The 26,643-nt window shown below is 25.2% G+C and overlaps 1 protein-coding gene across 2 annotated transcripts; it reads left to right on the plus strand.

The window, feature by feature from the left end:
* Window positions 1–26,643, plus strand: LOC129972160 (protein EFR3 homolog B-like). Of its 2 annotated transcripts, none has more exons than XM_056086180.1 (18): window positions 1–226; window positions 6,865–6,941; window positions 8,251–8,378; window positions 8,929–9,079; window positions 10,496–10,617; window positions 12,861–12,998; window positions 13,536–13,670; window positions 14,177–14,255; window positions 15,553–15,724; window positions 16,946–17,074; window positions 17,647–17,786; window positions 18,474–18,646; window positions 20,225–20,459; window positions 20,551–20,679; window positions 21,472–21,670; window positions 22,633–22,721; window positions 23,400–23,558; window positions 24,690–26,643. In XM_056086180.1, the coding sequence occupies exons 1-18, from the start codon at window positions 217–219 to the stop codon at window positions 24,858–24,860; spliced, it is 2,436 nt and encodes an 811-aa protein (XP_055942155.1). In that variant the 5' UTR covers window positions 1–216; the 3' UTR covers window positions 24,861–26,643. The 2 variants fall into 2 exon arrangements, with proteins under 2 accessions (XP_055942155.1, XP_055942154.1); XM_056086179.1 differs by lacking the exon at window positions 1–226 and adding an exon at window positions 5,284–5,890.

Below are 26,643 nucleotides of genomic sequence, written 5' to 3' on the forward strand. Positions count from 1 at the left end.
TGCCCATCACCTGTAAGGTAATTTCTGTACTTTTTTATGTGTCATAGCTCTAATAGGATTTAATAGGGCATATGTCTTCTCTATGGCCAGTGTCATGTAAATTATACTTTTACTGTTTCCTCATGTGACGAAATGCCGTAAATTTAATCAATTATCAAAACTTTTCCCTATTCTTTTCCTTCAAAATTTGCCTTTTCTTCCATTTACATCCTTGAGATGATGGCCGGTGAGTATCTTCAAATATATATTAATTAACCATTAATTAAAATTTAATTCACATATTTTTGATTAAATTTCTGTGTTGATGCTGGCGTGAAAAATAAGAATAAATGTTGAGTATCCTATTCGTTGAATTTTTGTAAATTATAACAAATAGTTGCAAATAGCTGTTTCTCATTATTTTTCAGGGTTTTTTTTAAAATTAATTTTTGTAATTATTGTTTAACACTAATGTTTTCGTATGTAGTTTCCATCTATGCAAATAAAATATAAATTCATCTGAAATTTATTTAGTACGAGTTTTTTTTTATTTGGTATAACTATAAAGATTGTATTCTGAGTAATTTCAAGTGAAATATTTTAATTGGGTTGACAAATTTTGATAAAGAACTTTGGGGGGTAAAACTAACTTCTTATATTTTATAAAATTTTTTATAGAATGTAACAAAAATTGGAAGAATTAAAATATTAGCCATCATTGACATATTATTAGTATTTCTTTACTTTACTTAAGCTATCTATTTTAATTAAAGTTATTTGTAAAAGTATACATATTCTTTTTTGATATACAAGGTAGTTGTAATAACTAATATTGTAAATCTTGAGATTTATGAATATCATTTTTTCTCCATTTACTGTAAAGCAGTTTATATTTTTTGCTGTTAATGAATTACCAATAAGCCAACATTTTTGTATTTATATAGCAATTTTCTTTAAGAAAAACTTTGAAGAAATTTTTCATTTCAAATTTCTGAAAATTTATTCAGCAAATTTAACTTTTTTTTTTTTTTTTTGCTAACCAAAACCTATTGTTGGGTACTGCTAAGATATTTTGATACATCTTGGTCAATATAAAATTCGTATTAATATTTCTATATTTTTTAAAAATCTTATTGTAATGTAAATACTATTATTAGATACACACAGACCTGTTTGTTGCTCAAATACAGGGGTGTTTGTGCTCCGGGGAAACCCCGGAATTCCGGGGATTTTGAACTTCGATCCCCGGAAATTCCGGGGATCGTCGTTCAGAAGGAAGTAGGAATAATAATGAATTATTTATTTTGATCTGGGTAATTTTGTTTGCTTTTAAAGCAGAAAACGCAAGGTCAGTGTGTGTGGTGAAAACTTTTCCTTTCTTTCTCCAAAGGCAGTGATAAAGCGTGAAAAGGGGGAAAAAACTTTTTTTGTTCTTTCCTTATTGCGAGTTATGACTCATTCCCCCGGTTCTCGGACATTCTCTTCTGGATTCTTTTCGGCTAGTGGGTTCAAAGGTCTTATCTCTCCTGGCGTGGCGCCAATAAGTAGAGAAGGGGGATTTTTCGCCGTATTAGCTATTTGTCATTGATCGCTTCGCAACTTTTTTTTCTCCGCTGTGTAAAATTTTCGTTTCATTTATTGATGCACGTGTAAATTTTTCGTTTCGCTTATTGAAATATTTTTTTATTTATGTACGCAAGAGAATTTCATTTAGAAATTTCAGCATATGAAACAGAAATTACCCCTTAAAAATTCATATCTAATTAGTTTTACAGCATTAGATCCAGAGCTAAGAGGTAAAACCAGTACAATATTAGCTTTTGAAAAATTATCATCTTTTATGTCCCATATTTTTAGTGATAATGAAAAGTCAAAAGTAGAAGCTGAAATAAGGTTATACCAGAGTGATATTGATATTACCAAAGAAATGCTCTACACATCTGATGAAAGTGGAAATCAAGTTAAGTGTACAATTGATAAATATTGGTCTAAAGTTTTTAATTTAAAAGATGATTTCACAAATTATTATAAGTATCCTACATTGGCTAAATTGGTCAAAGCCTGCCTTAGCTGCTTCCATGGCCCATTAGTAGAAAGTGCATTCAACTTAATGGATACACTTGTCACTGACTATAGAACCTCTCTTAAGATTGATTCCCTAGATACAGTGCAGACTATTAAATATGATTTAATGGCTTCTAAAGAAACCTCATGTGAAAAATATGGCTCAAAAAATCCAATGACTGATCCAATTCACAAATATCTCTTACTGAATATGAACAGAAGTTGGAAAACATATCAAGAGGACTTAAAAACATGTATTTCAGATGAGTCACCTATAAAAGTCTCTGAAAAACCTTCTACATTAGCAGAAAAGCAAACTGCTTCTACCTCTGCATGTGCAATTCTCGAGGAAATTTCTTCAACTGTAAATGAGGAAAATAAAAGTCAACCTTCCTGCAATTATGAAGTTCACCACAAAAGAAAGACAAGCCCACAAACATCAGAAAATAAAAAAAAAGCAGCAGAAATTAGATAATTTTTTTAAAAGAATTAATTCAGGTAATTTAAAATATTTGCATAAAATGTAGTAGTTTATATGTTTGAAAATTTATGGTTATTAGTTTTGCAAAAAAAGTAATTCATTGAACTTTTATAATTAGGTCATTCAATACTTCATAATTGTAATTTTTCATTCCCCCCCCCCCCTTCTCGAAACTCCAAAATGCCGGTAGTAAGTCCGTAAAAGTTTCAGGGGATTTTTTGGGGTCCCACAAACACCCCTGCAAATATAAAAATATGGAAGATTTTAAAAAATGATCCTATTATCATAAAAATGGATTAATGATAATTATAATTATTTTAGATGAATAATTTATTATGTACTAAAATCTAAGATGGAGTGTTTTTCATTGTTAGATTTTTGAAGGATTGTAATAAAAAAAAAGCTTAACATTTTTCTTGTATAAATAAAACTTTATCTTTTTGTAGGGATGCATGATGCAATAATTGCTAAATGCTTTGTAGCATCTTCTGTTATTTAATTAAAGATGAATATTTAATCATTCTTATGGGTAGATGTGTTCTTCATTGACAGTGGACTGCTTATATAATTCTTTGACCTTTTTTAAGAATTTTCAATATTTATGAGCAAGTCTTTTTTTCATTATGTCGTGAAATGGAATTTCTATTTTTTATTATTCTAATTTGAAATCTGATGAAAAAAGGTTTTTTTCTCTCTCTAAAGTTAAAATAAAAGTTCTTAAATTTATTTCACTACTAATCTTTTTTTGTGTTTTAGGGGTGGGGGATTTCAACTATTCAGTTTCCATTAAAAAAAATTCTTGTTGTGACTTTAGAGTTTGAAAATAAACCATTAATTATTAATAACTGAAAGGAAACTCAATAAAAAAATTTCAAAAAGTTTTTATTATTATTAATTCTTGAAGTCAAAACTATTCTTTTAATAGTTTATGTAGGTAAAAGTCTGAAAGAAAGAAAAGAAAAAAAAAGTCCTTTTGGAAAGTTGTGGTGCTTATTTTCCAGCAGGAACATTCTGGCATAAAAAAATTATTTTCAATACATCTTTGATTCTTCTTTTATCAAACATATTCATTAATTTATATACAAAGATGGTCATTTCTTTGATCATGAGAGATTTAGGGTCAAACTTTGTTATATCTTATTATAAAGGCTTTTCATAATTCCAAAATGAATTAAATTGTAATATTATTCTTAGAATTATGATAAAATATCATTAAAGTAACTTCTGCAATATTCAGTAACATCATTTAAAAAAAAAAGGTGGTAAAAAAGTACAAATTATTAAGAACAATTGTTGCCCATAGTTGATTATACTTATAGCAATTTCAAATGTTATTTAAGAACAAATTCTGTTAACATTTATATGATGAGTCTACGAGCTTCCAAAATTTTTATAAGTTATTATTAAAGTTGCTTCAAATATTTAAAATCAATATTTGAAAAAAAAAATCCTTAACAACCTTTGAGACTAATTTTTTTTAAAGAAAAATCTGGTCAAGTTATTTCAAAAAAAAAAAAAAAACTTAGTGGAACAGCGTAATTTTTAATAAATTATAATTTTTCAAATGAAGGGGAAAGTATGCTCCTTTTGTAAATACATTATTTGAAAATTACTACTTAGAAGGTTTTTTTTAAAGTATGAAATCAACTTTTTCTTTTGATGTGATTCATAAAGTTTAAATATCAAATGATTTAATGCAAAAATTTGAGTTGCACAGTTTACTATGGGGGGAAAAAAAAAACTTATTTCTACCGTTATTGATAAGTAATGTTATTATGCCTGTGTAAAATATTTTCAGATTGTTATGTTGCCATGTAATAATAATAAATAAATCACTCCTTCCCCCCCCTTCACCTCTTTATTCCAAGTATAACTTCTGTTAATATGGCATATTATTATTTATATTACAAAAAAATCATTTATATGTGATCTAAAGTGCCCAATAAAAATTATATATAGATAGTTTTAATAGATATAGTATTGAAATATATCATCTTAGAAACAAGATAGTAAAAGAGTAATATTTTCTTGCAAGTGAGTAACATAATATTGAAGAAACTAATATTTATCAGAAATAATATATATAATGTTGGTTCTTTAATAATAAAAAAAGTATACATATTCTTGTAATTTTTTTTAAATAGCTTATAATTTATAGGCTTTTTCATAGTATATGAAAATTGGAAAGATATTACTTGTTTCTAAAATGTTTGTTTCAAATTTAAAAAGGAGAAAAAAAAAAGAAATTTAGAAGTATTTATATGATTAAGCTTTAATATTTATTCAAAATTTAAAAACTTTTATTTTGCTGATTTTATACATTTTGATCAAAAAAAATCTGCTTTTGATGCATTTAATTTTTATTAAAAATCATTTTAAAAAGCATCTGAATATATTAAAACTTTAATTTTAAAATAGGAGTAAATTTAATTAAAATCTATTGTAGTGAAATTATTTTGTGAAATGATTAAAATCTAATATTTGTTATTGTCTTTTCTAATTTTTTTTTTTTTTTTTTTTTTTTTTTTTTTTTTTTTACCCTGTATTAAAATTATTTTCTGGGTAAAAAAGTTTCTTATTATGTAATTTGCATAAGATATGGGTACTTATATTTAAATTTATTCATGCTGTTTTATTTCAGGAGCATGCTTAAAATATTTAAGATACTTTCTCTCCCTGTGGGAGAATGAACTCTTCCACCTATACTAATCAATAAGTAGCTGCTACTGCAGAACCAAATACAGAAGCCCTACTAGTGTCATTCTCCCTTCCGATGTGACAGAAGGACCTTGCTTCTCTTTTTTGGGGGAATCATCTGCCCTTGCCTTAAAAAGCAAGGTCAGAGGTGTACAAAATTGAATTAATATCCCCTTCAGTCCAATGAAAATAACCAAATTGTAGGGAGCATAATATTATGCTTTCATTCTGTGGAAGTCTTCCAAGATCAATCACATCAGCTTAATCAGCTGGTCAGAAGTGTTTGTTTGTATACAGAATGAGGTTAATAAATCAAGGGCAAAAAACTGAAGAAGGTCCTACTGTTAGAGAAAGGCAAAGTTTATGGTTTATTGATTCCATGAGAGCAGTTTGGAATTTGGCTAATCTTTTGCATTAAATATGTAGTGCAATGCTCCAACTGTGTACCTGAAATTAGCTGAGTTTTTATTTGAAGGATTAAAGCTGAATTTTTTTTAAGTGTTTTCTTTAAAAAAATATCTAAGAATATTTTCTTATAATCAATTTTATTTTGAAATATAATTCTGTTGCAACTTCTTCCCAACATGGAAAACTTTTCTCAGGGTTTAAATTGTTGTGGTCGACCTAAGTGGTTTAACTCTATGTTTAAACAGTGTGATGTACCTGATTGTGAGTAACATCTTTTTAGTTTGCTTTGGTTAATTAAAACTTGGTTTAATTTAAGTTTTAAAATCCTGGTATATTTAAAATAAAATTCTGGTTATGTTTTAAATAAGTTTAATTATTATTATTTAAAACATTTCTTTAAGCATGGCATTTTTGTTTTATAATTATTTTTTTTAATTAAACTCTTTTACATATTCCACTTTTCAATTACATATTTTATAAAAAGGACATTATGATTTTGTATTATGATTTGGATTGCAGTTGTGTAATATTTTATTTGTAAGTTCAAATTAATTTGTTATACATTTTAGCACTAATGTAAATAATCAAATGTTTCTTTAAAGTTAATTACAAATATTATATTTACTATTATTATATTTCACCAAAATGTGAATGCTAAAGTATTTTTTTCCCCTTAAATATTTGTTATTTCCTGTAGTATCATATTATAATAAGGAAATTCTCAAATTATTATTAATTTAATTTTCATATTTTTATTTTTCTTATACAAGATTTTAGATATCACACACAAAAAAATTCTAATATCATACAAAATTTCTTAACCAAGCATTCTCTTTCTTCTGTTCTGCAAGAAATGTCTATGGTGGGAGATTTCTTTAGATATATATTTATAAAATGAATAAAAAAAACAGCAAGTTCTTTTTTTAAAAAAAAATATTTATTTAAATAATAAATTGGCATGCTTACATTTTGTACAGATCAAAACATTGATGAGCATTGTGTGATCTCAATAGAGAAAAAAAAAAAAAATTTTAATTACCTAATTTCTTAAGTGAACTCTCTACTCTTCAGAAAGATCAGTAAAAAATATATATCAAACATGAATTTAAAAAAAAAAAAAAAAAATTGATAAGATATTTTTATCATGTACATTTATTTAAGAAGCTGGGCCTATTGTTTTATATAATATTAACTGATTAAAATTTGCTTCATATTATTATAACTTTTACTTGCAGGCTGTTGTGGTTGTTGTTCAGCTTTACGTCCTCGCTATAGGAGGCTTGTAGATAACATATTTCCCTCTGATCCTCAAGTAAGTTTATAGTTCTATTTTAAAAGGCATATTGTTCATTCTGTAATAGTAATTATGCAAAATAACCAATATAACTGGAAAAATGAAAATAATTGAATAACCAAATTTTTTAAAACTTCATTGTTAAAAATTAATCTGATAAAAAAATTTTGCTTCTTTTTCACTTTGAACTTTTTGTGGAATATTTTTAACTTATTTATATATATAGAAAGAGAGCAAGCACAAACAAAAGAGGGAAAAAAATATGTAAAAATATATTGGAAATAACATATTAAGTGATAACCGAAGTGCTTAAGAATATGATTAAAAAGGGGGAAATACAAAGTAAGTGTATAAAATGCTACAGTTCAATGAGTGTGGGGGAAATGAATTGTAAATCAATATTGAAAGTGTTAACAGGATGTGAAATCCATCGCACTATATATCAATTTGCTCATCAGTATGTGAAATGTATGGAAGAAAAAATTATAGCATTAAATAATAATTACATTCTATTTTTAATATTGCTTTACAATTTATATAAATAGTTGATTAAGATACCTTTAGAAGAAATATTTGTCTCTAAAATGTATTTAAAGGCAAATATCTCTCATGGTAAAAAAAAAGAATAGAAGTATAGAAAAGAAATAAATTATGATTTTTAGGTTTTATAAAAATCATAAAAGTGTTAAAAGTTATAAAATCATCTTTTTTAAAATTTCATTAAGATATAATAAAAATTTTAATGAGACTGCTAAACTGTCTAAATACTGCTTTAAGACTAATTAAACTGCTTTTAAAAAGTTTTTTTTTTTTTTTTTTTTTACTTTCTTTTCTATTTCCAATCTAATATTTTTAATGATTGATTAGGTTAAAGTACATCTGTTTCTCTTAACTCCTAAACACCCAATATCCAGTTTATAGGATAGTTACATTTCTCTTCTGTGATTGAACTAAATGTTTCCAATTGTTCCTTTCTTTCTTTCTTTTTTTTTTTTTTTTTTTGTCGAAGAATATATATTTTTACTATTGTTATATGTATTCCTAAATTGTATATATTAGCTAGTTTTTAAATCAAAATAAAATTGTTTTAAAGTTATTTTGATTAGATTTATTTTCAAGGTAATGAAAGGAATTCAAAAGTAATCTTTATTTTATTTTTTTGTATTTTACTATATTTTATAAATTTTTTAATATATAGTATTTTATATTCCTTTTTACCAGTTTTTCTTTATTTTTAATTAGAAAAATAATTTATAAAATTAATTTTATTTCTGTTCATTTTGACATTTTTGATATAATTTAAATTAAATATATTTTAATCAACTAGGATGGGCTTGTTCGCAATAATATGGAAAAACTTACATTTTATGCCCTTTCATCTCCTGAAAAACTGGATCGTATTGGAGAATACATAGCGTGGAAAGTTTCAAGAGACATTGCAAGACACAGACATGGGTAAGTCAATTTTTTTTTGTCACATATCGATATGTAAAGTTGCTTTTGTTTATACTAATTTATAAAAGAATTTTACATATAGTTCTGGAATTTATTAAATTGTAAAAAAGAAGCTATACAAATTTATTAATTATTTTATATAGTTTTAACTAATATAATAAAAGTTCATTAATTAAAATTATTAGAATATTTACAGTTTGACAAAATTTCTGTAACAATTTATTAATGCATAAGAGATTGTACAATTCAGTTTTAAATATTGTGTAATATATACATTATTTTTGCTCTCCAGCATATGGAATTAAATTGTTAAGCCATATCTTTTTTAATTAACTAATTTTTATTAAATTTCTAGTGTTCAGCCTTTTGATGCAATATCAATATAAAGAAATCAGTAATACTAATTTAAAAAATATCAAAACTTTTTTAAGATGTTTAATCATTTATTTTCTTTTATAATGATTCTGAATTTTTATTTAGTTTTGATTTTTTTTAATGTAGAAATATGCAATAGCAGCTCATTTTGTAATGCAGAATTTGTTCATTCCAGATATGTAATTATAGCAATGGAAGCTATGGATCAATTGTTACTTGCATGCCATGCTCAGAGTTTAAATTTGTTTGTTGAAAGTTTTTTGAAAATGGTGCAGAAATTATTGGAGTGTCATGAAGCAGATATGCAGCTCCTTGCTGCTCAGTCGGTATGGTGCATAAAATTCCATTATTATTTATCTCAAAAATGTTTTTCTCTACGTTGTAAACAATATTTTTAAATTGCTTATTGATTTGACATTTTTTTTGCTCTAGTAAACATAATTAATTGTTCAAGTTTATTTGACACTTTATTATTTAGGGAACAAAACCATTAAAGAATATATGATGCTTTTGTTGATATAAATCTGCTTTATGTGCTTGAAAAGACTGGCAAAATAGCCATATTTTAATGGAACGTTGAATTGGGAATTATTATAAGTACCACTGATGTCATTTGTGAATACTTTTTTGTAACTTGTCAACAGTAGAAAGATGTTATAAATTTTTTAAATATGTCCAGCAAACTGGACCTCCGTCCCCCCTACTAATTTATACCATTAGATTGCTATGTTTTGTATACATTTTGGTTATTGCTAGACAAATGGAAAAGTTAAATTTCATTCTAATATTATTTTTTTAGTGAGAATGGCCATCAAGCTAACTAACAATGTTGAATTGTGTTCTTTTCCCACCTACTTCCTTTTCTACTAAGAAGTAACTAATGCCATTTAACAAGAAAATATAATTTTTCCTATGTTAAAGAATCAAGAATTATGTGGGCATTTGAAAATGAATCCACTCTCTTTCAAGTTTATATTAGACAGATTTTACTTTCAATATTTTTTCTTTTATGATAATTTGTTTGTAGATATTATATAATTTATGCATTTTATTTTTGTAGAATTTTATGTTTGTTATTATTTAACATTAGAAATTGAAAAATATATATATATCTTGTGATTTATATTGTATTAAAATTAAGAAAAATTATAGCAATCATTGTTTCCTAAATAATACAAAACATTGTTTATGTAGTATAACTTTAAAATTTCTGATACCTGCAACATAGTGTGTAAGTTTATTGCAAAAGAATAAAATAATACTTGGTGTTTAGAGAAAATTCTATTGAAAGATATATGCTATTTCATTTAAGCAATTTATAGTGATTTTATGATTAATAGTATCTAAATTTTATTTTTAAGTTTAAAATTCAAAATATATATACTCTATTGATAATAACAAAAAAGAATGAAAAATAGCTTCTGTGCTAATGATGAAAAAATGAAATTAATTTCTTTAATGCTTAAGTTTTGATCCAAATCCATTGTTTTTTATTTAACTTTTTTTAACCTTAATTTATTTAGCCATATTTCTAACTTGTTATTTATAACTACAAAATATTAGTCTGAAATGTTTATTCATTACATTTTTTTTAAGCATAGAATTTTATCATAATTGTTTCCTACTTTTCCTGATAAATCTATTAACACTTTTTTATGAAAAATATTATTTCCATTTTAAGTGCTGTTTCCTATTCTTTTCTTCATTCTTGATGTCATTTTATTTATGAATTAATTTTTTAGTTTGTCAAGTTTGCTAATATTGAGGAAGATACTCCTTCATATCATCGACGTTATGATTTTTTTGTTTCAAAATTCTCCTCCCTCTGTCACAATAACAATGATGATTTGGAGACACGAAAGCGGTGAGTTGATGCCATCTTAGCTTTGAACATTTTTCTTGTGTTTAAATTCAATGCATCCAAGTTTTTTTGTTCGTTTGTCTATTTATAAGAGATCATTAAACTGTTAGTCTTTAAGAAGAACATGAAAACATGAAAACATTCAATTCTTTGTTTTTTAATCTTATATTAAACTTTTACCAGAAATATTCAAAATATTATTAATATTTGAAGTATTTAGATTTTAAAAGTTCTATGTAGGAAGAGGCATGTGCCTTCTCTCCAAATACATTTATTTTTGATGATGAATGTAGTACATATCAGAATTCCCCTATGACCAAGAAATTTTCCCCTTGAAAATCATAAAAATTTCTCTTCCTTTATTATTTCTGTAATTGAGGTCTCTGAAAAGTATTTAATTTTTCCTTGGATCCTCCTTAAAAAGTGTGTGGGTAAAAATAAACTAGATGTGTATCCATTATTTTTTGGAGGAGAGAAAAGAAAACAAATTTCTAATTTGAATTTCAGAAATTAGCATCTAGTAGTGGCTGATGGTAAAGACATTTACACAATGCACTTGTGCATTTGTATTCAATTCTCCTCAGGGCTGAACACAGCACCTTTGCATCTCCATAAAAACAGTTCAAGGTACCTATTGATGCACAGATGCTTTGGGCTTTTAAAATAAAATTATTTCTTTTAAGTGGTGTTATTAATCCATGTTTTGTTTTTTCAAAAGGTTGGTCCCATACATTAATATTTCTTTCTCTGAAGTCAGATTGTGATTGGACTTTGTGAATCATTACGGTTTTGTAAATATAAGCTGAAACACATACTTGCTTGCTACAAATGCTCATTTTTAAGTAACTGTTATAATTTATACTCTCATTTGGAATAAGATGTTATTCTAACAAGGATTTCTTTCCTCTTGGTTTCATTTGTTCAGTTATAGCTACAAGATCAAGATGTTTCATTTGACTTTAAAGTATTAATTATTACAATTTTTATGATGTATTTTAAAATACTAATTGTAAATATTTATTTTTCTTATATTTTTACATTTTGCATCAGTGAACTGGTTCTAATTTAAGAACTCCATATCATAACAAAATACATATTTATTTATTTTTACATTTACAAGTATTTTAATTAATTTAAATCATGATTGAAATATGATATTTGTCACAATTTTAAAAAGTATTTTATTTCGTTAGAAAGAGTACTTTTTACTAATTATGTGCACTTTTACAAAATATAATGTGCATTAGGCTTAGTGGGAGAAAATGCTCCAACCTTTAAGAACAGTCAGTTCATCCCATCCTATGAGAGCACTTCTTTCTGAATTCTTTTTCAGTGGGGTTAATTTTCAATTAAATCACTTATGCATAACTCAATGTTCATAATGTTTTCAAGGTTTTTTTTTTTTTTTTTTTTTTGTACATTTAATGGCAATAGACAATAAAGCCATGTTTTTTAGTAGCTTTGCATGTTTTATTTATTGCATATACAAACCTTCTTAATGAAATCGTGCCTCTTAAAATTATACTACCATTTCACTTTTGTATTCCAAATATAAACTGTGCAAATAATAAATTAAATTTCTTCCTTAATGTTTAGTGAAGAAAGAAAATTGCATTATTTAATGTTTGATGAAATTATATGAAAATTGTTTAACTTTATTCCAATTATAAAAGTTTTTTTTTAAATAATGCAAAAAAAAAAAATCTTTAAAACAATTTTAGGGTTATATAAAGTTATATAGTTACTTAATTGATCAATAAAACAAACAGTGTTTTGAACATTTTTGTAGAAGAATATATGAATTTATTTTCCCACAAAAATGTATCTTCCAAAATATATTTGAGCCAAATTTGATAGATCTAGAACAAATAATTTGATCTGCTGAACATCAACACACAGACACTCATTTTCTTTTATTTGTATTAAAGAATACTTTTTATCTGTGGCCATTTTATTTTTATAAATATGTTCAAATTTAATCACACAAATGATTTTGTAAAATTCTGTATTGTTTTCGAGTATAAAAAATAAATTGAATACAGTCTTGCTTGAAATTTAATATATTCAATCAATCTAATCATGTTATTATTGGAACCAGTTATTTCCAGAACACAATGGCATTTAATTGTTTTATATATAAAGATGTATATTTATGATTATTTTGTATAGAGTGTCTGACTCCATGTCTTTTTAATTTTTTTTTTTTTTTTTCATCTTTTAAAGTATTTTTTATGCTCTTTTTTCAGATTGAGGGTTGCTGGGTTGAAGGGGATCCAAGGTGTTGTCAGGAAAACAGTTAGTGATGATTTACAAGTGAATATTTGGGATGAAACTCATATGGAAAAAATCATACCTTCCTTATTATTTAATATGGAAGGGCATTGGTAAGTAATTATTTTTTAAAAATATTTTTTAATATTTGAGGCCTAACCAGTATATAGAATTATAACCCACCATAATACTGAATGTCAAATATTCAAAGATACAAAATTTATATTGATAGATAATATTTTAAAAAATATTAAAAATATATCGTTTTTATTACAAATATTGAAACAAATTGGAAATTTTCTATTTTATTAAGATTATTTATTTCTGAATTCCATAATTTTCCATGAAATTGAGAAACCCTTCTGTCTTTTTACTAATGAGAGGTATTAATCATTAAATAATTTAAAAACGAACTTTTTAAATTCGCTTTTGGTTCCCCTCCTCCCCTTTTTTTCCAATGATAATCATTTCTCACTTATGTACAGTGATTCTTTTTTTTTTATCTCACTTATAATTATTAAAATAATAATCTTATTGTAAGAATAATCTTTAATTATCATGAAAGCAATCCTTACAGTATATTTTATTGCCAATATCTTTGATTCTATATAAATATTTAAATGATTTATTAAATGCTTTTGCATTTTCAGTGGGAGTTTGACTGAAACCCCTGATTCCCCTCAGGAAGAAGCCAATCCATGGTCTCTCGCTGAAAATTGCCTTCGAGAACTCATGGGCAGAGCAACTTTTGGCAATATTCGTTCTGTTATTAGACCTGTATTAAAGCAAGTAACAGTTTTTAATTATATGTATGAATAATGTTAGTTCTCCATATAACCATACTGTCTGTATCATCTACTCCCATTATGTTTTAATGTAACTTCTAAATTAGCTGCTTCTGAATTAACAGTGTCTTATGTCTTTACAAATTTGCCTATTCTTGTATTAATATTTGTACAGTGAATTTAGATTTCTTTATGCCATGCGTATCAGTTTTCTTGTCGCAAAAAGAATGAGAAAAGTTTTGTAATCTCTTAATATGTAATGAATATTTTCTAAAACTGTCAATTTTAGTGTCACTAAGATCTCAATTTATTGCATTTTATTATTTTTATTACAAATTTATCAAAAGATAATGACTTTTTATTTCAGAAGCACAATGTGCTTAAATTTCACTAAGAATATTTACTGTGAATATTAGTATTTTCATTGTGATGGAATATTATTTATGCTAAATTTATTTAATGCCCACTTGAATAAGGAAATGATTTTTTTAATTTATATTTTAAAGGCATTTAGACAATCATGATTTGTGGGAACCCAATGATTTTGCTGTTCATACCTTCAAAATAATTATGTATTCCATTCAGGTACCTATCTCTTCTGATTTCTTTTTTAATTATTATGTAATAAATCATTGATTTAAAAAAATTCTAATGAACTCTGGCAGGTATCAATAGCAAATATAAATACAATTACATCTAGCAAGCGATATTAAACAATAAATCAAAGAGTAGTATATCTTAGAGTTAAACATAAATTGTTAGCATAACAATGAAATTCCAATTTTAAAATTTGTAAGCAAATTCATTACTTTTCTCATATGAGAGAATAATAACTTCTTAAAGGTTCATTTCTAAATTTATTAATAAATTAACAATCAGTTAATTTTATTTTAATTTTTGAATGTAAAATTCTTTTTTCAAATTTAAGAATTTTAGCTTCCTATTTTTAGATATGTTTTTAAATGGATCAAAATATTTGTTGTTAGTGAAGAATTCCTACAAATGATTGTGCATCGTATCTAAATAATCAATTATCTGATGTATCCACTGGTCTTTTCAATCAAGCTATTTTTTCTAATAACTTTTTTTTAAAAAAAATTTTAATGCATTTAAATAAAGTTCTTGAAAAGAACAAATTAAACTTTTTTCATCATGAGTATTTTTACAATTAAAAAAAAAGAATGGCATTAAATTTATTTCTATTATTTGCTGAGAGGTAATAAGTTTTTGTTACTTCCAACAATGCCTGGGTGAGAGTGTTCTTAAAAGAATAGTTTTGAAGAACTAATCCACATTTTTATTAGGTACCAAAGTAAACCTGCATTGCTGACCTAATTGCAGAGTAGAATATTTAGCATAACTTTATCTTCATTTGACAGTTTCCTAAAATAAAATTTAAGTTTTGGAATTTAGGAAGCTTTGATAATTTGCATAATACTTCAGTATTTATTCCCCAAAATAATTATGTTTGGAATTCAGGTTACAGCATTTCAATAAAATTTATCATTTAATTGTATTTATTATTAACATTTGTTTTATTTATTTTGTATATACATATTTGGGATCACAAATAAGCTTTGATGCTAAAAGCAATGTTTCATTTGGAAAAGTTTTAAAAGTGTCATTCTAGATTATATTAATTATAAATGTTTAGAAATTATTTTCATCTTTCTGAACCAATCACTAAACAATTCACTAAATCTTTTTCACTGCTTCATTATTTTTGTCACTTATTATATACTGAATTTTATATAGTTCACATTTATTTTCTTGTATCACTTTCTTTATATTGAATAAGGATTATATATGTTTTGCAACAATAAATGCTGCTTTAACAGTAATTTTTTTTTGATAAATTGAAATAAAAAATTATATTTTTTAGGCTCAATATTCATATGCGGTTATTCAAATTTTAATGGGCCACTTAGATGAAAAATCACGTATTGATGATACTGAAAAAAGGAAAAAGAAGCTGAGAGCTGATGCCAAGGTTCGTACTGGAATAGTTAATGTGCTTGCGAACATAGTTTCCATAGCTGCAGGGGAAAGCATTGGTAAGTTCAATTCTTTTTACTTTCCTCCCCATTTTTATTCTTAAAAAAAATATTTTCAATCATTAAGTCTTCACATAATTTTTGAAAAAAATTAGTATTCTATTATTGTGGTTATAGAAGATTACCATCTGTCTGAATTTGTGATATTAAGTTTTGAATATTTATTCATAATATCATTTCAAATGATTTTCATACATTATAGCTTATATTCTTTGTGCAAGTTTTCTGGATGATTGTGCATTGTGGTCTAGTAATCAACTTTAGAATGCCAATCACCAGATACGAGTCCTAATTCTACCACAAATCTATCATCATATACATGTAGATTTAGTTCATATTTAATCTGCCATTGTTGATTAAATGTCCTCATGTTGACATTTCTTGGAAGTTTAGAGGATGTGTCTTTAGCTCAGGTGATGCCCTCATCATATGAATTCCATTCCCATTTGTAAGATTATGCTAAAGTAGCCTCCTCCTATTTAATTTCAGAACAGATCATAATTTAATTAAACTGTACTAAACCTGGATCATGATTGATTTCTTTATCCTTTTTGTTTTTGATTAATTTGTTTTAAATTTCTATTTATTCTAAGTAAAAATGTGCAATTTCAAATCATAACATAACAAATCATGAGACAAGATATCTGATAAAAATAATAGTTAGGCAATTAGCTATGTCAGTTTACTTCAATGTGTCCACTGGATTCTGTCGCTATCATTTAATAAATTACAAAAGTAAAAAAAAAAAAAAAAAATGTTGATTTTATTTCTGTTTTAAATCTGTATTAGCACACTTCGTTGAAAGTGACTTGTAAAACTTGAAAATTAGTAAATAATATGAAAAAATAACTGATTATGCTTTGTAAATTGTATATAATGAAAAGGATATTTTCTTTTCAGAATTTGATTGACGTTCAAAAATTTTATCTCCTTAAAAAAGATCTTTATCTTCTTAAAAAATATGTGTATAATTCATTAAAGAAAAGTGAAAGAATTGAAAATCCATGTCTTACTTATAGATATTGCACTTGTTAAACAAAGGAGAATGATTTTTAAAATAATGTTAATTCCCCCTCTCCAAAAGAGTAAAATATCTTTTTATGCAAATAAAGTAAATTTTGTAAAAATGTGCATATATCCCAAGTTCTATTTCTTAATGCTTCTTGAACTGGCATCATTCTTAATTATTGCATTTTATAAATAAACATTTTGTCTTGTTAGGTCCCTCAGTTCTGGAAATTTTCAATTCGTTGCTGAATCACTTAAGGCATTCTATTGATATTAGAACAACCAATGAAACAGACCTGATTGATGAAAAGCATTTTCAAGACTGCGTTATCAATACTTTGGGTAAGAAATTATTTGTAAATTTATTTATAAGTATAGATTACATTATTGCTTTTTATGTAATTGAGATTTGAACATGCACTCTACATAATGAACAGTATAAATCAGATAAATATATAAATTTATCAGATAAATATATAAATTTAAATTCAGCTCTATTCTGTAATCAAAAATTACATTACCAACATTAGTTGGGGGAGGTGGAGTCTCAAAACCGTTTTATGTCTGGTGTCTTATATTGTCATAGTCTCTATTTTTTCTTGCTTAGACTTTTCTGAAATGTAAATTTATTTGCTGAGTTAAACTATAATTTTCCTTAAGTCAAATATTTGAGTTTGCTGAAATTTGTTGCTTAATGTTATATAATGGCGTGTATTAAAATATTTTTGAATTTTCAGTTAATGTAGTCTGAGAATCATGAATACCTACCACATACATCACGTGAAACTTTTTATCCAAAAAATTTGTTTGTGAACTAAGAATTAATTTATCTACAAGTGTAAATATTAATATACTTTCTTATTCAGCTAAATTTTTTTCTTTCTAATAAAGTTTTTTTTTTTTGTCACCTACAGGTGAATTTGCTAACAATCTACCTGATTTCCAAAAGATTGAAATTATGATGTTTATAATGGGTAAAGTACCTCTACCAACAGATGAATCCCAGGAAGCTGATGTTTTGTTACAAAAAATTCTCTTGAAGAGTTTGTTGAAGGTAATTTAGAATTTTCTAAGTTTAATGTGAAAGTAAATTTTATTGAATGTAAATATCAATTATTGAATGGCCTCTGGCATAATTTATACTATGTATATGTAATTGCATTTCAAAAGTGTTACTATCTAATGTTCGGTTTATCTGTTGAATCTTCCAACTTCAGCTATGCCACAATGACTTTACCTTCTGCATTTGATCAATTGTCTTTGTTTCATGTCCGATTTCTCGACATAATTTTATTCCCATTCAGATTTCATTATTTTTATTTTTTATGGCAATTTATTGATTAATTAATATTTAATTTAATTACTGATATTTTCTTAGTGCAATGATTTGTAAGTTTATTTAATAGTGTTTTCATTTTATTATATACCTTTATGTGGATTTTCATTATGTGGGTACTTGGTATATTGAATTTCAATAATGTAATCAAAGTATCAGCAATTGAAAGTGTTATTACCTAAATTGATCTGACTACTTTTTTTACATAAAGGAAATTTTAAAGACATTATTTTTGACATAGTGTTTATAGTTAAATTTTTAAATGAATTTCTTCAAAATAATATAAACATCAGAATAACTATCATTCTTAATATAACTTGTAAAGAACTTTTCTTTCCCTTACTTCTGTGTGATTGATTTTTTTCATAACATTTTTAAAGATTTTTGTGGTATGCTTTTCTTTAGGTTGGAACTAAATATAGGACTGTACAAATGTGTCAAGCATTTCCTCCAGCTTTTGTGCAACCACTGCTGCAAATGTCTCTAGCATCAGATCCTGCTGTTAGATTAACTGTGCAACAAATTCTGCATACTTTATTGGATAGGCACAATTATTTACCAAGTCTGAATAAAGTGTGGTAAGAGCATAGTTAACTTGCATTATTATTTTTTGAATTAAAAAATTGCAAATTCTTATGAGATTTTAACAGAACTAGTTGCTTGGTTATTCAATTGTTCCCACGTTGTAACTGAGAAAGTCCTAAAAAAGAATCAAGACTTTCATAATTAATAAATCAAAATTTCTTAGAGATTTTTTTTAGATTTTAAACTTTATTATCGACTTTGATGACTAACTGGTTCAAATTATTAGTATATTAGATATTTTTAATTTCAGTTAAATTGAATAACATCTCCATAATTCAATCATTAGGTTGGACATTAAATCAATGATATTTTAATTGCATATGTTTTGTTCATTGTGTACATTAATCTTTCAGATAGAGATCAGTCCCATAGCATCAGTATCATGGCACATGCTATTAAAAGCACAAATGTTTAGTTCATCTATCTTTCACAGTTTTGTAACTTAACTTTTTTTATTGGTCTTATGAATTACATAAATATTAAACAGAATCTTGCTTCTTTAGCTTTCAACAATAGAAGAAAATTATGGGATTAAATATTTGATGAAACATGGATTGTTTCATTGGTAATTAGGCGGGGGAAGGGGGGAGAATGTCTTAAAAAATTTAAGAATTTTGCAGGATTATTTAATTGATATCATTAAAAATATGCAATGTTTTAAATTTTGAAATGATATAAAATTTATTTTTGGACATTATTGCTAAAAAAATTCCAGAAATGTAACCTATTTCATAATGTCAAACTTATATATATTTACACACTTACACATCAGAATTTTTTAGTTTTATGGCTGAAGTGAAGAAATTTTTGAAATTAACTTCAATTTATTTTTTCTTGGAAGTCAGAATATATACAGGGAGAAGCAATGATAAAAAGATGTCTGCTTACATCATGATACAAGAACAAAGAGACAGAATTTTCCCCTTCAGCTGGTTTTACTTATGAAATTTCGATAAGAATTTCTTTGACACATGTCAGTTTAGGAAAGGGAATCTTGTATATCTTTGAAAAAATTGTGTAGGTGCCAAGGATCGTTATTCCTTTGCTTATGACTTGAGACAGAAAGAAAAAGCAATTTTTAGAACTCTTATTGTCAACAATTGAAGAAAAAAAAAGGGGGGATTTGATTCAGAAAATTTTAGAATAAAGTAACATGGACTAATTTAAGATAGAAAAAATAGGAAATGAATTAGAAATAAAACTAAGAGATATCATTAAATATATAATCCTGGCATACTGAAATACCATATATATATATATATATATATATATATATATATATATATATATATATATATATATATATATACTTTTATAGTATATTAAAAAAAACTACAAACTCAAAACAATCTCAACCTTTATTTATTCAGCATATGAGTTTGAAACCAGGGTGATATAAACTGGATAATTTATAATATCAGATTTTGAAATGGCAATATTTTAAAACTTAAGAATTTCTAGTTGTTGCTTCCTAAGAATTGTAATTATATTTTGAAAGCGCCAATTTGTAAAGTTTTTTTTTTTATTTGAATAAATTTTTGTTAATTAAGTCCCCATCCCCATCTATTTAGTGTTTCAGGTCCATTGCCTGATATTAAAATTGAAAAGTGCTCAAGGCAGGATTCTATGTTTTTCAAGAAAAATGGTCCTGACATTTTAATGCACATGTTTGAAAGTGTTCAACTAGCCAATAATACAGCTGAGAATTTCCAAGCTATTTATACCACATTATCTTTAATATGTGTAGAATTTGGAACTGACAATGATGTACTGATTGAATTGCTCCGTCTTATATTTGCAATCCAAGTAAGTCTTCTAAATAATAATTTGTTTGAATTGATTCATTCTCTCTCTTTTAATTTTGATCTGTATTTAATATGGATTATGTGTTTGTTAGGAACTTCCAGCAAAATCAACTTTGTTATCTTCTGGGCAACATTGTGCAATGCATATCTTAGTTGCTGGATTTTTGTATTTCTTAGGCCATCTCACTGCTATACCTGCATTCTGTACACATGTTGATCAAGTGAGCATTTTAAATATATAACTCTCAGTATATTTTTAACTTTTTATTCATTCATAAATGTAATAAGCATAATTTTTTTATTAGGAAACCTTTTAATGAGCAGATTTATAAACTACTCTCGCATTTCAAATTTTTAATGGTGGTAATTAAAAAAATTTTTAGAAGTTTTTTTTAATTCAAAACTTCTTGTTAAAAGCACCAAATATTTTAAGTTTATATACTGTTAATTTGTTGTTAAATAATCAGTTTGTTTTATTTTGCCGAATATCCATTTCTGCTTGAAATGGGGGGGGGGAATCTTCTGGCAAAATTGAAAATTATTATTAAACTTTACGTTTATACTATTATCATTTAAGATGCATAATTTTTATTTATGTATATACATAACTTGTTAAAGGTTCTTATCTAAGAGGCTATATTAATATTATAGAGGATATTTGGATAATAATAACTTTAATTGTAAAATATTTTCCTCTTTAATTATTTTTATAATAAACCAGCTAATTTCACATTTCTATTTCCCTTTATGTAAATTATAAAAATTATCTTACTTATAAGAATAATATGATAACAAAAATTTAATATTTTAATTCACTATTTATTATTGCTGAGAAAACCTCTGAACCCTGAAACTTTTACTTCTAAAATGATCTAATCTTCTCAGATGCTCATTGAATCTTGAAATGTCAGTTTCTAAAATGATCATTTTGGAATTTATTAAATGTAAGTGTAAATATTGTGTGATGAGTTGTAAAGTTGTACAATCTTTTTAATTAATCTTTAATATTTAAGGTTGTGAAAAATCGTTCTGAAAGTGCCCGTCAACTTCTTCCTGATGATAGTTTCACATTCGGTTTGTTCAATTCCCTACCTGAAACTATTGATGAAAGTGTTTTGTTTAGTAGTACAGTCATAGCTGAAGCTTTGCGAAGTAGTGGGCATACATATGACACAACTCGTTTGCTTACCCCTTATATTCCTCGGAGAGTGGGTATGTTCTACAATATCTTGTTACTATTCTTTGACTAATTTTGAATATTTTAAGTTTTTTCTTATTGCAGTTTATTAATTTTTAACAAAATAGTTTTAATAATTATATACTGTTTTTTCTGTATTTGAATATGGTTATGTATAATTTTCAGTACATAATTATTAACTACTATATATACCTTAAAGTTATAAAAATTGTCATATCAAGTATAATTCTTTTATTAAAAAAATATATTGGTAATGTTTTGCTGAGCTGAATTTCATTGTGCTCATATAAGGGTGTTTTTTTTAATAAGTGTTTTTAATTGTAGAAAGCTGTTTCAACATTGGAAGAAAATTGCATATTTAATATTATAAATTAAAAATATCAAACTTTTCTTCAAGGAAATTGTTCTTAAATCATTAGAAATGTTATTTAAAGTTATAAATGATTGCAAATTTTATAAAAAGCATGCATTATTATTTTATCTATCTCTTGGATATTTTTATAACTTAATCCTTAAACGGCTATTGCTACAATACCCTTTTTTATTTAATAATATACACTATCTAATAATTCATGAACTAAATTTAAATTATTTAATTGGGCTATGTTTTACTTTCCACTTTCTGATTTTCTGCACTATTTAAATCTGAAGCTTTTAATGTAGTATCCATTTGATTTGATTTTTTAATGTCCTTTTTAGTATCATCACTTAATAATCAATGCTTAAAAACCTCCATCAATCAAACTTTTTGTGATCACATTATAGAAAAATAAAATTGGTATAATGATTTTATCTTTATAGCCATAAGAATAACTGTTGATAATTTCTATAAAATATATTTTTTTTAATTTATAGCTGTGCTATTGGTTCATTTCTGTTACTTTTTTCAGCATTTTTTTCCAGTAAAATCCTTGAACTTTTAATTTTTTAAATATTGTTCATGTTTTATTAATCAAAATTTTTGTTTATTTTAAAGGGCAAGTCACTGTAACAAGGAGCATAAGCGATCTTAATTCTATTAGTGTTGAAGTTGACAGTGTTAATTCTTCACCTGGCATTCCAAGGGTAAATTCTTAAAATATGTACATGTTTGTTTATTTTGGCAAAAATTATTTTTAGTATGATGTCTATTTAATATATATATATATATATGTATGGATATATAAATAATAATATAATATGATATAAATATGATTCTGCTTTCGAAGTTTGTACTTTGAATAGAAAATTTTGGCTTATATTGAAAGTATTTTTATAAATTAGTTTGTATAATTTTAATTATTCTTCTGCATTGTTGTTTCTACTTAGAATATTTTATATTTATACTTCTCAAAATGTTGGTGAAGAATGATTTTTTTTTTTTTTTATTAAATGTCATTAAATTTCAAGTTGAAAAATTAAGAACATTCATATATGAAATTATTTGTCGGAAGTTTTTATGCAACTATTGTTGTCTTGAGTAAATTTTTATTTTGAAATCTGCCATTTTGTTCCCTAATCTTTTCATTAGTTAAATGTACTTCTCTTTTTATTCTGAATGCTGTTGATTAAATTGTTTTATGTGTACAAAGTTTTGAATTTAAAATTCTATATTTTAAATCAAAATGCTAAATTTTATAATTTTACTATTAAATTTATGTTCTTTTAAGAGTTTGTTATTGTTTGTAAACATTTGGGAAATTTATCTTTATATGTAGATTTACATATTTTTACTGTCCTTAATATGCTCTTTTTTTTAAATAGAAACATCCTGAAGAAGAAATAACTGTCGAATCTCTTAAACGAATGTTAGCTGAATCGCCCACTGCTAAACGGCAAGCAGAAGATGAACGCCGCTTGCGTATCATTGAAGAGTTTAGAACTGCTGCATTTGAAGATCTTGTCGCAAAAGCTGAACAACAGGTAAATTTCATCATTAAATTATTAAAAAATTTTTTTTAATGATTGTATAATTAACACAGCTATGACTTAGGAAAATTAAAACTCTTTGAAAAAAGTTTAGCTTATATGATAATTTAAAATTACATTTTCTAATGACCTTAATAAAAAGATTTACAAATAATTCTGAATATTAGCATATAATGTAAATGATAAGTGCTGTAATTAATTTGTTAACTATGTAGCTATTAATCCTGTAACTATTGGTACACTTATTGCTCCTTTCTATAAATCAGTTATCTTCCTAAAAATTTCCTTTCTCTAATATAATCCAGCTCTTTTTCTGATTTGTTGCTTAAACTGTAAATTCAAGTAATTTGGAATTTTTATTAAAAAATTTTTTAAAAACTAGAAACTGTTATATTATATAGCAGAATGTTAAAATTAAATCATTTTTGTAATTACTTTTTTGTGTTAATTTTTAAAAAGAAAGATGGAGGAGGGGGATCCCAGATTTGTGATCCATTGTGAACTTGAATCAAATTTTATTCCATTTCATCTAATGAATTGTGCACCAGAGGCAGATCTGAATTAAGCTCTCAAGAATGCAGGGTCTCAGAAACTTAAGCAATGTTAGTTTCTGAGGCCTAGTATTCTTCTACAACCAACCACCACCCCATCTTCTAAAACCAAAAATTTTTTAATTAAATTTAATGTAATCTCTATTTTAGTAATTTTAAATACCAAACTTAAGTAACAAAGTAGTTGATTTCAAGATAGTGGATGTATCATCTTATCAATAAAGAATTCAAAATTAAAATGTAAAAACAACTTTTAGTAAAATAATTAGAAAACCAAAACTTTTTTTTAATGCAAGCTGAATATTTGTTTAAAAAAATTATTTAATTAAAAAAAAATTATTATTATTTTATTGTTCAAAGAATTTTCCTGCTTGGAAAATATCTATTTTATCTATTAGAATTTTAATAAAACAAAACTACGTGCAATTTTTTTGTTTTCAATTGCAAAAAATAAATAGATAAATAAATGTGTAAATTAAAAGTTTAAAAAATAAAATTTGTATACTCTTATTAAAATTATTTATTGATTCTGATTAAATGTTTAATTTAGTAATATGTGGCCTTTTGTTTATAGACTGTTGATCTACAAAACAAGTTGAACGAAATTTTTGGGAAAGTTCCTGCTGCTGTTGACATTTCTTCCCGACCTAATTCACCTCACCCTAACAGTCGTGATGAACACAGACAAGCTCCTCTAGCGCCACCTGTTTGTAACATTAAATTTCCCAACCATTTTATTTATTAAATTTTCTGTATATTATGAACAATTTTTATCTAATCTATATATTTATTTCTAAAAATATAGACAATTTATTTCTGTAATATTTTGTTATCATTAAGGAAAAGTTTATATTAAAACTTGATGTCTACTTAATATTGCATTAAAAAATATTTTAATTTATCCATTTCTTGTTATGTTTACATTTAAAGAAAAATCAGGCATATTTTGAAGAGAGAGAGGGGGGGAAAAAAAAGCAATTTTTGTGGACTTTTACTTTTTTAAAGCAAAGTAATGATTTTTTTTTAAAATTTTTAATGTGTTATCTCTAAAAAGCACAGATTATAAAAGGATCCATTAATGCATTTTTACGCTCTACAATGCATCAGTATAGCGCATTTTTCAAAAAAGTAAATTAAATATTAATATTTAATAGTTAGGTATATCAATACTATTAATTGCAATAAATGTTTTAAAATATTAGAAACTGAATGTTACAATAAAATATCTATTATAAAACTATGTATGGTTAGGCATACTCTGTAATTTATAAGTAAAAATGTAATATGGTAGTTACAAGTTATAATTTCTTTTTTTCTCCTCTCTTTTATACATTGCATATCTTAGTTACAATTTATCGTTTCTTTTTTCTTTTTTTTTTTTTTTCTTTTTTTTTTAAGTTAGGTACTCAAATTAGAAAATCAGTGTTTAGTAATTGTAAGAGCAGTTGTTGTGTAGCTCGAAACATTTTTTTGATGTATATTAAGAAATGTGTTTGTGTTAGAATAAAAGAATGTGTATGCTAATTTATCTGTGCTATTTTAGAGAAGAACAGCGTTTTTATTAGTATTATAAAAACATGACATGTTTTTTTATTGTATTGTTATCGTAACTCTGAATGTGCTTGTTGAAGTAGTTTATTTTTGTCTTGATAGTCTGTTGTTTTAAGCTAAAGCAATATTCTAAATTTTAATTCATTCTATCATTTTTAAATATTCTTTGAAAAAATGAATTTTGCAACATGTAATTGTTACATACTTATCACTTTATGTGTTTATTTTACTTTTTTTTTCATATAAAAATATAATGCATAAATTTTTATGGGAAGGAAAACACTTTTATAAATTTGTATGTCAGATTTTGTATTTTAGTTCATATAACAAAATATGTATGTGTGCTTTTTTAAAATTTATTTGTAAGCAAAGTATTTAATTGACTGTGATTATTTATATATAATATATATATATTAATACTATTTATTGTTTTGTTATTATTTTATAAAGTTTATTTCATGTTATGATATTAAAATACTGTTTATATACTGTATGAATAATATATATTATCCTAATTTTTTTATTTTATATCATTCTTATACCAAATCTATGAATGTGCAATTTCAGATTGCCACAGCTAATAATATCTAGCATAAGGATTTTCTTTTCAATTATTTTTAAAATTTTATTTATGAAAAGTAATTGCTGAACATATTTAAAATAATTATTTACGAAATTGAATATACTGCATTTTGCAAGTTTGAGACAAGAAGCATATTTTACAAATGAAATATCAAATGAATTGTGAAATGTGATATTGCATATTTATTGTCCTGATACCTTATCAAGAAGTGTTCAGTGTGATTAAGCAAAATAGTCTTTCAAAATTTATGAAATATATGCAGTGTTTTGTGTTTTTAAACTTGAAATACTTATTTACTACCACAGCTTTCATGAACTATTGCACTTGACTGCTGCTATAGCTTATATTGAATTGTATCTGTGTAGATTTTAATAAAATAGTATCATGTGTTGCA

Source organism: Argiope bruennichi, chromosome 6 (assembly GCF_947563725.1).
Source record: "Argiope bruennichi chromosome 6, qqArgBrue1.1, whole genome shotgun sequence".
NCBI lineage: Eukaryota > Metazoa > Arthropoda > Arachnida > Araneae > Araneidae > Argiope > Argiope bruennichi.

Excerpts from the sequence above, each read along its gene's own strand:
- LOC129972160 (XM_056086179.1), top strand. The coding sequence starts at position 5,806 with ATGGAAAACTTTTCTCAGGGTTTAAATTGTTGTGGTCGACCTAAGTGG. Across the intron at positions 9,080-10,495 it reads AGCTCCTTGCTGCTCAGTCG|TTTGTCAAGTTTGCTAATAT; the intron begins GTATGGTGCATA and ends TTAATTTTTTAG. Across the intron at positions 10,618-12,860 it reads GATTTGGAGACACGAAAGCG|ATTGAGGGTTGCTGGGTTGA; the intron begins GTGAGTTGATGC and ends CTCTTTTTTCAG.